This window comes from Rissa tridactyla, chromosome 3 (assembly GCF_028500815.1).
Source record: "Rissa tridactyla isolate bRisTri1 chromosome 3, bRisTri1.patW.cur.20221130, whole genome shotgun sequence".
NCBI classification, from domain to species: domain Eukaryota; kingdom Metazoa; phylum Chordata; class Aves; order Charadriiformes; family Laridae; genus Rissa; species Rissa tridactyla.
Genome location: NC_071468.1, coordinates 63,422,162 through 63,434,758, shown reverse-complemented (window position 1 = coordinate 63,434,758; position 12,597 = coordinate 63,422,162). Strand labels below are relative to the sequence as shown.

At 45.3% G+C, this 12,597-nt stretch overlaps 1 protein-coding gene across 2 annotated transcripts; it reads right to left on the bottom strand.

Annotated features, from left to right (window-relative positions):
* Positions 1-3,191: 3,191 nt before the first annotated feature.
* On the bottom strand, positions 3,192-11,435 carry IL22RA2 (interleukin 22 receptor subunit alpha 2). Of its 2 annotated transcripts, XM_054197375.1 has the most exons (7): positions 9,349-11,435; positions 8,840-9,046; positions 7,745-7,895; positions 6,752-6,930; positions 5,348-5,517; positions 4,728-4,906; positions 3,192-3,650 (listed from the first exon to the last, which is right to left on the bottom strand). In XM_054197375.1, the coding sequence occupies exons 2-6, from the start codon at positions 8,934-8,936 to the stop codon at positions 4,751-4,753; spliced, it is 753 nt and encodes a 250-aa protein (XP_054053350.1). In that variant the 5' UTR covers positions 8,937-9,046; positions 9,349-11,435; the 3' UTR covers positions 3,192-3,650; positions 4,728-4,750. The 2 variants fall into 2 exon arrangements, with proteins under 2 accessions (XP_054053350.1, XP_054053351.1); XM_054197376.1 differs by lacking the exon at positions 9,349-11,435 and having other exon boundaries at positions 8,840-9,297.
* Positions 11,436-12,597: the final 1,162 nt, after the last annotated feature.

Genomic DNA, 12,597 nt, shown 5'->3' with positions numbered 1-12,597 from the left:
CCCCTGGTGACACCTCAGGAGTGGGCTGACAGAATGGGCTGCACAGTCCTACTCTTGTGGCACTGCTTAGTCTTCCCCTCCCAGTGCCATAGCCCTTGGAGCCAGCATTTATTTCTCTCTTTCCTGAAACAGAAGCTGCCGTTTGGCATGTTGTTAGAAAATGCCTGCTCTGTAAGTGACTAAAAAAACCCAAGAAAAGGGTGTTTTCAGCTGGGCCTTGCAAACTTCTGGTCAGAAGGAGTCAGGCTGGTGATGTGAGGGTGTCCTGCGCTGAGTGGTGTGCACGTGCCCTAACCGCCCTGGAGCCACGTGCCACCCCAGGAAGCTCTGGAGAGGTGGCCCCACAGCAGATGTTCTCTTTGTGTCCAGAAGGAGGAAGGGTAAGGAGGGCCAGAGCTCACTTTTCCAGGTATTTCTAAACTGCAAGAAAACCCCAGCTGTAGTTTAGAGCCTGGAAGAGTTCTTCCTCCGTTCCCCTCTCACGGAGACGTAAACAGCATTGCAGCAATACAGAGTAAGGCACAATGAAGCTGTTTTTAAAAACTACAGCATTATCAATGCTTATCCAGAAGCCGTGGGTGCAGATCACCCAGCTGGTACATGCTAGAGCAAAGTACCTCTCCTTGCAGGATCCCCATCCTGCGAGCCCAGTGGAGCATGTCTTGGGAACAGGCCACTACCGCTGGCTGCAGAGAAAACTCACAGCACCAGTCATTTTACCAGACCCTTCCCCAGTACAATTACATGTCAGAGCAGAGCTGAAAGGAAATTTGCATTTCAAATGGAAAGAGAAAATTGGCTTTTGCAGAATATCATGGGGTTGGCAACAATAAATCCCGGTGCCGTCAGAATGGAAATGAGTCGTTCCTGCAACTCTTGCGCTGCTTTCTGGAAACCCGCGTTGTTGCTGAGGAAGTGAAATCTGGTTAGCAAACATAACAGCGCAAGACTTCTTCAGACCTTTTATTGTTTTTCCCAGTATAGGTGCTGCACATTTTGTATAATTTTAGCAAATTGAAAAACTTTCAGGTTTCCAACATTTCCGTAGACCCATAGCATGGCAGCTGCTGTATTTCTAGTCAGGTCTGAACGCTGCAGGCACCCTTATGGCTCTGCTGCTTCTTTTTTCAAATGTCTTCTTTAAGATCTGAGAGCCCTAAACAGTTTCATCCTCTGCATCTGACATAGGTACAGCATCCAGCATTGTCAGAGTCTGTTCCCTGACCAGGGTTAGTAGATGTTACCTTAATAAAGCTTTACCTTTGTGTAACAGCAGCAACATAAGTTGCCTTAAGGAAAGAAGTGAATTTGAGAAGAACTCAAATTACTGTAGATACTGTTTTCAGGCTGTAACAACCCACGAGTGGATGAAGTCACCACTGCTGAAATATAAGACAGACTATTTCTTAATAGTTTGCCTGAATGGTTTCATTGTGGTTCTGCCCAGTGCAAGAGGGGTGGTGGGGCAATGATGGATCTTAGACTTCTCAAGGTGCTAGGTACTATACAGAGAGTTAATAAGTTCCGTTTCCCAAAGAAACTTACCTAAATTAAGAAACTGTGTGATACAGGTGGGGTAAAATAATTGGAAGAAATGGAAGAGGAGGAAAAAGGGAAACATGGTGAAGGAAACCTGGTTTTATGGAGTAGACGTGGATGCAGCTGGATGCCTGCAAATCTAGTCATTCAAATATATCACGTGTTAGAGTCAGACAGTGGAAATATTTAATATGTAATGCGCTTCTTCATTTTGATGAATGCCAGAGTGACCAGCGTTCACTTACTTAAACACAGCCTCCTCCCAGGTGCCTACTGCCAGCATCCTGGTGCAGCTCTGAGCGGTGCTGCCTCCAGGTGAGGTGTTAGCGACAGACCATGAAAAGTGCTTTGGATGTGCCAAGTGCCAGGTGCTGCACTTGGGCCACAACAACCCCATGCATCGCTACAGGCTTGGCGAAGTGTGGCTGGAGAGCTGCCTGGCAGAAAAGGACCAGGGGGTTCTAATTGACAAGCGGCTGAACATGAGCCAGCAGCGTGCCCAGGTGGCCAAGAAAGCCAATGCCATCCTGGCTTGTATTAGAAATAGTGTGACCAGCAGAAGGAGGGAGGTGATTGTCCCCCTGTACTCAGCACCGGTGAGGCCACACCTTGAGTATTGTGTCCAGTTTTGGGCACCTCAATACAAGAGAGATGTCGAGGTGCTGGAGCGAGTGCAGAGGAGGGCAACGAAGCCGGTGAAGGGCCTGGAGAATAAATCCTATGAGGAGCGATTGAAGGAGCTGGGACTGTTTAGTTTGAGGAAGAGGAGGCTGAGGGGAGACCTCATCGCTCTCTACAACTACTTGAAAGGACACTGTAGCGAGGTTGGTGCTGGTCTCTTCTCACAGGTAATTAGCGATAGAACAAGAGGGAATGGGTTCCAGCTGCAGCAGGGTAGGTTTAGGCTGGACATTAAGAAAAAATTCTTCACAGAAAGAGTGGTCAGACACTGGAATAGGCTGCCCAGGGAGGTGGTGGAGTCACCATCCCTGGATGTGTTTAAGACTCGTTTAGATGTGGTGTTAAGGGAAATGGTGTAAGAGAGAACTTTGTAGAGTGGAGATGATGGTTGGACTCGATGATCCCAAGGGTCTTTTCCAACCTAAATGATTCTGTGATTCTATGTTTCTATGTGGCTTAAGTGAACTCAAGGTCTGTTATTTAAACTGAACCGATCCGCCTTTGTGTATGTGAATTAAGGGAAAAGTGGATAGTGATCATGTAGCAGGGAGCTCCATTTTCCGCAGGGCTTTCTTTGCCCTCCTGTGTCTGGCCCACTCTTACCTCCTCTTGTTTAATATGCAATAACAGAATGCAGTTAAGTATTAAGATTCTGATTAGTTACAGAACTTGCAGATGTAGAAAAGCCACTCTACCTCTCCATTTCGGGGTGCCTTAGTGTATATATACTCAGACCTTGCCCGGGAAATCTTTTCACTGATGAGATGAAGACTTGTAGGAGTAAAATCATTAGAAACCCCAGGGGATGGCCAGCATCCATTAGTCATTTACTGTGAAATGGTTGAAATAGAGATCTTTTCCATTTAACTGTCTGTCATTGACTGAAAGCCAGCATCTTTTCCGTTTCAGTTTAAACGAGCTCCTGCCTAATCATATACTGGTTTCACTATCAGAAACGTTATGTTGAGGGCACTATGAAGGCATTGGGAGTGTGGAGTATGCACGCTATACAGTTCTTATTTTAAAGAGAGGATGCTTTTTTCATCTTCTGTTGCAACCTTTGTTGTAGAAGAAATAAAATATCTGAAACACCTATTTTATAAATTATATTTTAATTCCAAGGCTTAAAATAGAAGTCCCCTAGAAACAATCATAAGGGTATTTTCACAAGAGCTTTTTGCTTTCTTTTGTATTACAGTACATGACTATTTGCTTTCTAAATGCAAATATATACCATTTTAAATTGTAATATAGGACATACAAAGTATCCTTGGCCTTCGTAGCCTAAAATGATTATGATGAATCTGATAATTGAATGCAGCAAAGTTTCATTTAAAAAGCATCCAAGTATGCATTCCAGGTGTAAACCACATATGTCGATTTACAGCTGAATCTGTGATGGGAGGCATCTTCCACCACTATTCCTGTAACTGGGAAGAGAAAGAGAATTGCCACCAGAGTGCACGTTTAAGGCAGACGGTATTCAATTTAGCTGAAAATGCAACTCATGCCATTTGCCTGCATCCCTCCTGTACCTCTGCAGGTTGTTCAGCAGTCTAGCTCTAACCTGAGCTTCCAGCTTTTTACAGTACTGGGAAAGCAAGCAAAAATGCAGGAAAATCACCAAGAAACCATCTCAATCCTTAGCCTAAACCCACTGACCAATTCTCAAGAGAGACCAACGCATCATATTATGAAGCAGAAGAAAGAAAATCTTTTACAGTTAGAGCACCAAGCTAAGAACAGAAGCACAAGTTCAAACTTTGATGCTTTTCCAGTTTTCCCGTTACCCCTAGAAAGGACCTAAATCTGAGCTTGCTAAGGCTAACGACACTGAAGTCAGCTTTGGCTTAGGTCTTTAAACACTCCGTGCCTTGGCACCTGCAAGGCAGGATCGATAGTAAATCTCTCTGCTAGGCATATGATATGTGAAGATCGGCTAGTGATTGACGTAAGTAAACAAAACAGATTTTTCAGACCAGGTAATTGAGGTAACTCTTGCATTTTGGCCTATGGAAACCCACGAAATTTGATAACTGATTTCACATTACACCTGAATAACGGCCATGAAAAGAGGACAGGCCCATTTGAATTCAATACATCAGATAAATCCCTGAACAGAACTGCAGAGCTTGCAGCAGAATTGCATGTTAGTAAAGTTGGAGGTCGCTCATCTGCCTAGTTAATTATTTCTTGACAGCAATAAAAACTGCTGAAAGCAATACTATGTATAACTGTTTAAAGAAAGGGAAGAGGGAGGTGTTTCTGAGGACCATGCCAGCATGTAAATAATTATCCATACTCTTCCTCTAATCTCCTTGGCTGTATCATTCTCAGCTGGTGTGAAACTAGCTGAGATGATGTAAGACCTCTGGCTAATATTGTCGTATGGGATGGCTGGTTTTATGCCACACCTTTTTTTTTTCTCCTTTTGGAGAGTATCTGCCTTTGGTGAGGGGATAGCTCTTGACTTCCAGAGTCATCTCCAGTTTGAGCTGGTGACTTACCTGTTGGGGAGGTGCCAGCCCTGTCACTGCAGCACGGTGCATTGCCTGCTGCTGTAGGCGCTGCTGCGGTCCAGCATCGGCACATACGTTTTAGCCACAATGCAGTAGCTGACCCCAGGCCTCAAATCTTCTATTTTAATAACCTTGTCTTTTCCTTCGTACACCAGGACTCTGTGTTGCTTCAGAATGGAGTAAAAACAGCCAGTCAAGCACATTGCCCTAGCAAGTGTGGCTGTGACTCAAGTTTGATAAGGCTGGAGGACACAGAGCAGCACGTGGACTTGCACGAAGTCAATAACATTAATAATTTATTTATGATTTTTAAAGAAAATTCCCCCTGAAATTCCGCTCCTGTCCCAGTCTGGTTTGTTTTTTTTTTTTAATCTAGGCCTTAGAGTATAAAATACTAAGTTGATGGGAAAGAATAAGGGCAGGAATTGCAACTTGATTCAATCAAATTCAATTCCTGAAAAACAAGCCTACTTTGTTTTCAAATACTTACGCAGTCGTCGATGCCACCACAATCCCAGAAGACTATTTCAACTGTAAAACAAGAATGATGTGCCCATACTTTCCTGGCTTTTCAATAGTAAAGGATTTATACTTGAATATGCACTTACCTCGTCTAGCAAGTTGTTAATTATGAAGACTTGATATAGCAGATCATAATAATTTGTCATTGGTATCTTGCTGCCTCTCTTCCTTTTATAAGGAGAACGTGGAGCCTGGAGCTTTAGTATTATGGATGTGTCGTTATGAACCACAGTTACCGTCGGAGGTCCTATCATAGCTAAGGAAAAACATCAAAGCCATGAAAAAAATCACAGTTTGTTAATAATGTTTCACAGACCACAGTTTGAATTCTTTCAATGATTTATTGTTCTTGTTACTAACATTATATTATGCTGTATTTACTGTTGAAGTGCCACTTTGTAAATCCTTACTTCTTGGTGGTTATTGCTCGGGACATTTTGGGAGTGCCGTTCCCCATGTTTGTAAATCTATTTTTGAGCCAAACTCTTCGATATCTCTCAGAGCTGCACGTTGCTGACTGCAGGCTGGTCAAGCAAAATGCTTTGGATTCTTTGCCCTGATTTTCTTTTCTTTTCCCGTGTTTATCTGTGTGCTTGGACTGCATAAAACAGCTATTTGAACCCTTTTCAGTCACGTCAAGGATGCAGCTTCAATCCTTACTTTCAAAATTTTTTGCAGTCCGCTTGGTTAAACCCAGCTATGGGTCCAAACTAGGCAGCAGCTGCCCCGTGTGTCTCTTCAGGAGGATGAGGTGGCACAGGGCAAGACGGGCTGCTGCTGCTGCTGCAAGGTGCTGCTTTATGTCAAAGCTTCTGGTTTCTTCTGTACAAGAGGCTCAAGGTAGTTTGCACCTCAGGGCTGTGAAGTGACCTGCACTGACGCTCACAATTCAATTTTGCATTGACCGGTGAGGGAAAACTGGTTAATTTACGGGGAATTTGCTGGTAGGTACACTGGTACCGTTCAGTGTTTTGACAGTCCTACAATTTCTGACATACTATGGCATTATAATGACTCTACTAACTAAAAGTTTTGCTTATGTCCCATCTAATTACATTGCAGTCAGGAAAACACATAAATGTGAGAAGATTGGTGGCCACACGGCTCTCAGTTCTCTTCTCCCTGTTCCCCTCAAGCAGAGGATGTTTCCTTCTTTTCCACCTTGTGCCCAGTCCTTCCAGCAGCACCAAAACCGGCTGAAAATAATTTTTATAGTTCCATGCTTTGGGGTCCTTAAAGGGAGCCGATCATTTCTGATCCTCTAAAGAGATAAGCGGCTACTTATCCATAATTGGTTGGCAACCAAGTGTGGGGAAAAGTATTTTATCACAACCCTTTGCATGAGAGCTATTGACTCGCAACTTCTTTTGGTACAGCTTTGTAGCTAGAAAAGGATTACTCATGTTTGCAAATTGTGAGCGAAAATGATGTATTCCACACCACAGAAAATCCAATTTCTTTCTCAGACAGACCCATATGTTTGTACCTACTTTCTCGCCAGGGAGTGAATCTGCAGCTGAGGCTCCAGTCGGAATAGACGCCAGCTGACGCGGCTTTCACTCTGCCATAATAAGGCTCTTGAATGTCAGAGGTCTCATTTGTTAGGTCACAGACGTGGTTTCGAATCCCCCAGCAGTCATCTTTGTTTTGCCATGTGCTCTGCCCATACCTATGGAGAAAGAGGAGGAAGGATGTAAGCTTTGGCTATCGCCAACCGGTTCTCTACAGATTTTTAACCTTCCTTTTTAACTCAGCGGTACTGACAGGCGTTTTGCCATGGAAATTAACTGTCTTCTTCAACTTGATGGTGGGGAAGATTGATTTCATGGGCGTTTGGGAGCTACGGGTTTCTGTCTTTTCTGAAAGAAACCCAAAGTGAAAGAAACATGGGTCACCAGCCCTGTAGGAAGCCGCTGCACACTTGCCCCTCAGGAGAGGCTTTGGCTTAGCCAGCGCATTTAATGATGGGCAGAACTCTGTTTTCCACCAAATAATTTCCTAAAGGTGATTTCAGGTGCTCACCAGGGACAGGAGCATACCTCCTCCGAGGACCAGCCCCTAGCGCTGCCTCAAGCTTGCTGCGTGAAGCACCCTGCAGCACTGCTGTGGGCAAAGTGGGCCACTGAATCACCTTCAATGCCCTATTGCAGAAGCACCTGACCTAGCTAGACCTGCTTCAGGCAGGCGGTTGGACCCGGTGGCCTCCAGAAGTCCCCGGCAAACTACATTTTTGTGCAACTCTACGGTGCAGTGAGGGTGCAGAAGGTCTTGCTGGAGGTGCTTGTTCCCTGCCTGCCTCCGGCTGCCTCAGCTGCCCCTTATGGGCTATTGAGAAGTGCAGAAACAACCCAGAGCTGGCAGCCGAGCAGGACGTGGCAGTTGCCCAGACGTGGTGACAACATCCCCTGTCAGCCGAGAAATCCCTTTCACATGCAGGGATGGGCCCCAGCCCAGCGGGAGCCTGGAGTTCCCCCGGTACTTACACTTTATACTGCACAAAGTAAACCGTGTCTCTCGCCTCTCTGGCTCTCCCAGGCTGCCAATGCAAAGTGCTGTTGAAGTTTAACGAACGGAACTCTACCTTCTGTGGCTTAATCGAAGCTTGCAGGTCTGGGTTTTCCAAAACTAAAATCGCTGCAAATAATAAGGACTGATAACATAACGTGTTTGTCACAGACATGCTCCTCTGTACTTAAATCGGGAGGGAGGGGGAGGGGGGGCGGTATTGCTACAGCTCATTTGTTTTTATGACTAGCAGACTGCAGGGAAATTAAATTTTCTGGATCTCATGTTCAAAACTTCCCAGATCTAGTAGTTACAGAACAAACACGCTTAGTATTATGAAAGGAACACTTTTATGTGGTTTGGTTTTGGGTTTTGTTTTGTTGTTTGTTTTTTTTTCTTTCATTTTTCCTTAGTGAGTTTACTGTGGTGAAAGATGCCTGATGGACATCCCAGAAAACAATCCCTTCGGATCAGTTCACAGAGCCTGCAGTAAGCAGCCACATCAGTATTTAAACTTGAGTGCTCTTTCCTCCACATCTCAACTTTAACCTGCAGGGATTATAGCTGTTTTAACAGTTGCCACAACCGTGTTTATCAGCTCTTGCCTAATAAAATATAACCCGAGATTCCCTCCTTTTCCAATCGGAACTTCTGGATAAAGCTGCCTGACAATTTTCAAGATAATCTGTTTTCAAACTGCAGTGGTTACAGATGACAGAATCAGTTAACAACCTCTCTGAAGCATTCAAATCCTAACAATTTTCTGAGTTTTGTGACCCAGGTGACTCACTATTACTGCAGCTTTACCCCTGGCTTATCACAGAATCAGGTAAGACTTGTATTAGTTGAACTGAAACTGATAACACAGCTATGAATAAATTTAATGGGCAGCATGCTTCTTTTAGCTGCATTTCAGAAACTTCAAAGACAAGATTACAGACTAATTTGGAAACGACAGGACTTTTGAAACCCACCAAAAGATTCAGAGATTTCTTGACTCATCCAGAGACTCAAAACAGCCCCAGCGCCCCCTCCCCCCATAGGAAAAGAAAGAGCAGAAAGTCTTTACTTACTGGCTGTCTCATCCTGAAGCAGGTGCACCAGTAAGCAGAGGGAGGAAAGCGTGATCCCCCTCATGCTTACGAGAGCAGCTCCATGACTGAAGAGCATCTCTCTTCCTCTTGGGCATGTCTTATGAGGAAGTAATTATTAAACACTCCAGAGTTCCCCTTATTTTCAGCGGTTTCCAAAATCCCCGGTTTGGCTTTGGTTTAATTTATCTGAAAGACATATGAGTTACTCTAAATTAAACATAAGCAATTGTTCTTGGCAGCTGTGGTCACTCTGAAGTTTGGAACTAATTATGAAGCAAACCAGTGTGAAAAAAGGTCCTTTTTTTTTTAGGCTTTTATTCCCAAGTGATGTCTGGCAATATTGCTTTATCCCATAAATTTGTCACACAAGCTGTTGCTTGCCATGCTAAGTAAGTTATTTATTTATTTGTTTGTTTGTTTTTCATCTCACTAATCACTCACAGCTGAAGAACACAAGAAAATTTTCTGCAAACACGTAAAAGACCTACCCGTGGCATGTCATCTGTTTTGGTGGCCTGTCTTTGGGTCGAACGCGAGCAGAGGGAGTTTGCAGGGATGTTTGCGGCGGGGCGTCATCTAGGCCTGTAGCATCGGAGGAACGAGGGGCCGTGACACCGCCGCCGGCCGTGCTCCGGGGCAGCGCATCCACAGCGCGCCGGCTGCTGGAGAAAGAGATGCTGGGATGCCGCAGGGCAGCCGTGGCACTGGCGGCCTCTGGGCAGGCACCGGGGAGGTGAGCCCAGCCCATTGGGACAAAGTGCCACTCTGCGTTGGACTTTCAGACTGCCAGGAGTCATACGTCCCGACCGGTGCGGGTGTGCCGCAAGGCTGCCTGCACAAATATTGCCATTTGTCCTCCAAATCCTGCCTTTTGGGATACACGCATCCCTGCAAGCATCCTGCCAGCCTGACCACAGGGCTGGGGATGCCGGGGCTCCCCGGCGGAAGGGATCTCGCCTTGTGTTTGTGAATGCTTTAATGCCGTGTGTGTGCCTGCCTGGTGGGAGCCAGGTTTCATGCTCCTGGGACATATGGAAAGCTCAGCCAAGTCAGTTGCTGGCAGCAAACGTGGTGCCGCTGGAGGCGGCTGGGAGTCTGCTGCTCCTCCTCCCAGCCTTGCCCCTTGCTCTTCCACCACCCCGAAAGCTCCCTGGCGCTGACATCCACGTGCACTCCTGGGCAAAAGTCAGGATGTCTTCTCCTTTTGCAAGCCCACCTCGACAAGCAAGAATAGAAAAGCCGAATTCTGTATGACGCAGCGCTGCGTCATGTCGCCCACTGAAAAAATACTTGGTGTGAAGACTGCCTGTCTGCAGAAACAAAGATTTGCCCGATAATCATCTTTGCTTTGGGAAAAGGTGTAAGCAAAACACCTGTTAGGTCAAAAAAGTTCAGGCTCCGGTTCAAATTAAGGTTTTTTTTGTTTAAAGGCCTTTGGTTATACTTGGCAGATCAGACAACTTGTAATCAAGAAGCTGGCCTCAGTCATGTTCATGGGCTCAGACCCTCAGTTCAGCTGATGAGCTCTACCTCATTAGCAAAGCACCGAATCTGCAGCAGATGTATGAAAACTCTAGATGCACAGCTTTGAATAACTATCTGGTTAACCCAATCACGGGAATTAAAGAACTGAGAAGAAATGCAGAAAAGAAAAAAAAAACAGAATGGAGGCAGAAGGCAGAAAGGCCACCCTGCTGTTATTGTCTGGGAATTTTTTATCTATCCATTTCCCAAACACATTTTCAACATCCAATGACCTTTAAGTAGTTCCCCACACCAAATGCAATTAGTATTTCATCATATTATAAAAGCTCAAGTGCGGGAAGGGGGAACTTTTCTAAAGCAATCACCGGCCTGAATTGTCATCAAAGTTTAATCACACTTGTCACAGGTTGTGTATTTGCTTACTTGAATTGTACCAACACACCTTCCCATACCCCGCGTTACAGCCCATTGCCAGGAGCTGAAGCGTGGAGCTTTGCCAAAATGGCTTGTGATGGCGGTTCCTCCTACCAAGGCAGAGCCGAGAGCCAGCCCGCCCGGCGCCAGTGGGTTTCGCTCAAAAAAGGCTCTCTGCCGTGTGGTGAAACAGGGAAAGGAACGCTTATTCCGCAGAAAAACTTGGGGTTTCCTGCGCGCTGCACTCGGATAGCGCTTTATCTGCGACTGGGCTTGGCGGTCTGAAGTAATCCGTAACTCTTCACCCCATTTTTTGTGAGTACCGAAACGGCTGCTGGTAATCCCCAGACGATTAGCATCCGTAACGTTGTGCTACTCATCAACTTCAGTCGTGCCTCTTCAGTGATTTCTGTGATAAAAACAGTCAAACAAGTACCAGCTGCACACACACATATACAGACACACACATACAGACACGTCTTGAGTCTCATAGAATAGATGTGTAGTACATTTTAAAAAGTAAACAATTGAGGAGCACTACAGGATGACGTGCACTGCAATGCTATTTAAAATGTGAATGAGAACTTTTAAAAAACATTATTGTTTAAGAATACCCTGAACAGTATTTTATGAAGAAATGGAAAACAAAAATGTGTCACTTTCCCCAGCAGAGTCCACATAAGTAGTTACACTACTAATTCATCCTAGCTTCCACTGAAGTGTCTTTTTGATCCAAACCTTTGTAAAACTGTAGTGCTGCTGTTGCTGTGAAACAACATAGAACCGTGGGCATGAGAACTTCTTCTCTTCCCAGAATAAAAACCTGTCTGAATGCTGGGTGAACAAATTTCTTTCTCTTAAGGACTGAATATTGCTACACAGAGGTAAAAGTCAAGTACATTCTTGCTGGCAGCGGCTTGACTCATCCAATCCGATAGAACCACCTCATTGGTTTCGTTTTTTTCTTTCTTTTTCCCTTGAAGGAGTCGTTTCCCATTCATAAGAGGAGAAGAAGGGTCCTGCAGCACCCCCTTTGGCTTTTCGGATGCGAGCATCTGATATTTGCAGTGGATGTGGGGTTGGGTTTTGCTTAAACACCTGGATGAGGGTGTGGCAAGATGAAGGAAGGGGAGAAACTCCCGAAGCACACAGAGAATAGTTCTAGTACCTGGCGGAGGCCAGACAAGCCTCTCTCATTTCACACAAACTGACAATAACAGAAGAGTGGTTCAGATTATTCTGGACCCAAAGACCATTCTCAATTGGAGCTGTAGTTTTCAGTCTCTTCCCCTTCTAAGCAACCAGCATGGACTCACAGAAGAACCTGTCTTGGAAGGGGCTCTGGATGCCGTGCAGTCCAGCCTAATGCTCGCAGCAGGGCTAATGGCAGTGTTATCCCACGCTTAACCATTTCCAGTGTGAGTTTTCCTCCCATATATCTAAGTGGGATTCCCCCGCTGCGACTTCTGACAGCTGCTTTTTTGTCTTTTCATTGGAAGCCTCAGAGAAAAGTCTGCCTTTTCTTGCGAATGTTTATATGGTTGGCAACTGCCATTAGATCCCCTCCCTGGCCATCTCCTCTCCCAGCTGGAGGGCCCCAGCTCTCTCAGCCTCTTCTGGCATGTCACGTGTGGCTGGATGACCATTCACCTGCTCAGCAGGGACTGGGAAAATGAATCACTACACACGCACACACCAAAAAAAAAAAAAAAAAAAAAAAAAAAAGAAGAAAGAAAAAAGAAGAAAAACCCCACAGTAAGGCAGGAGGGACTTTTTGGATATTTTTTTTCCCTGCCCTTCAGGGAAGAGGCATTGCATCACACTGGTTCTTACAGAGA

Bases quoted from the DNA above. Each gene is read 5' to 3' on its own strand.
- IL22RA2 (XM_054197375.1), bottom strand. From the start codon at position 8,936: ATGCTCTTCAGTCATGGAGCTGCTCTCGTAAGCATGAGGGGGATCACG. The intron at 7,896-8,839 runs GTAAGTAAAGAC...TATTATTTGCAG, and splicing joins GCTTCAGGATGAGACAGCCA to CGATTTTAGTTTTGGAAAAC. The intron at 5,518-6,751 runs GTAGGTACAAAC...GTTTTTCCTTAG, and splicing joins ATTCACTCCCTGGCGAGAAA to CTATGATAGGACCTCCGACG.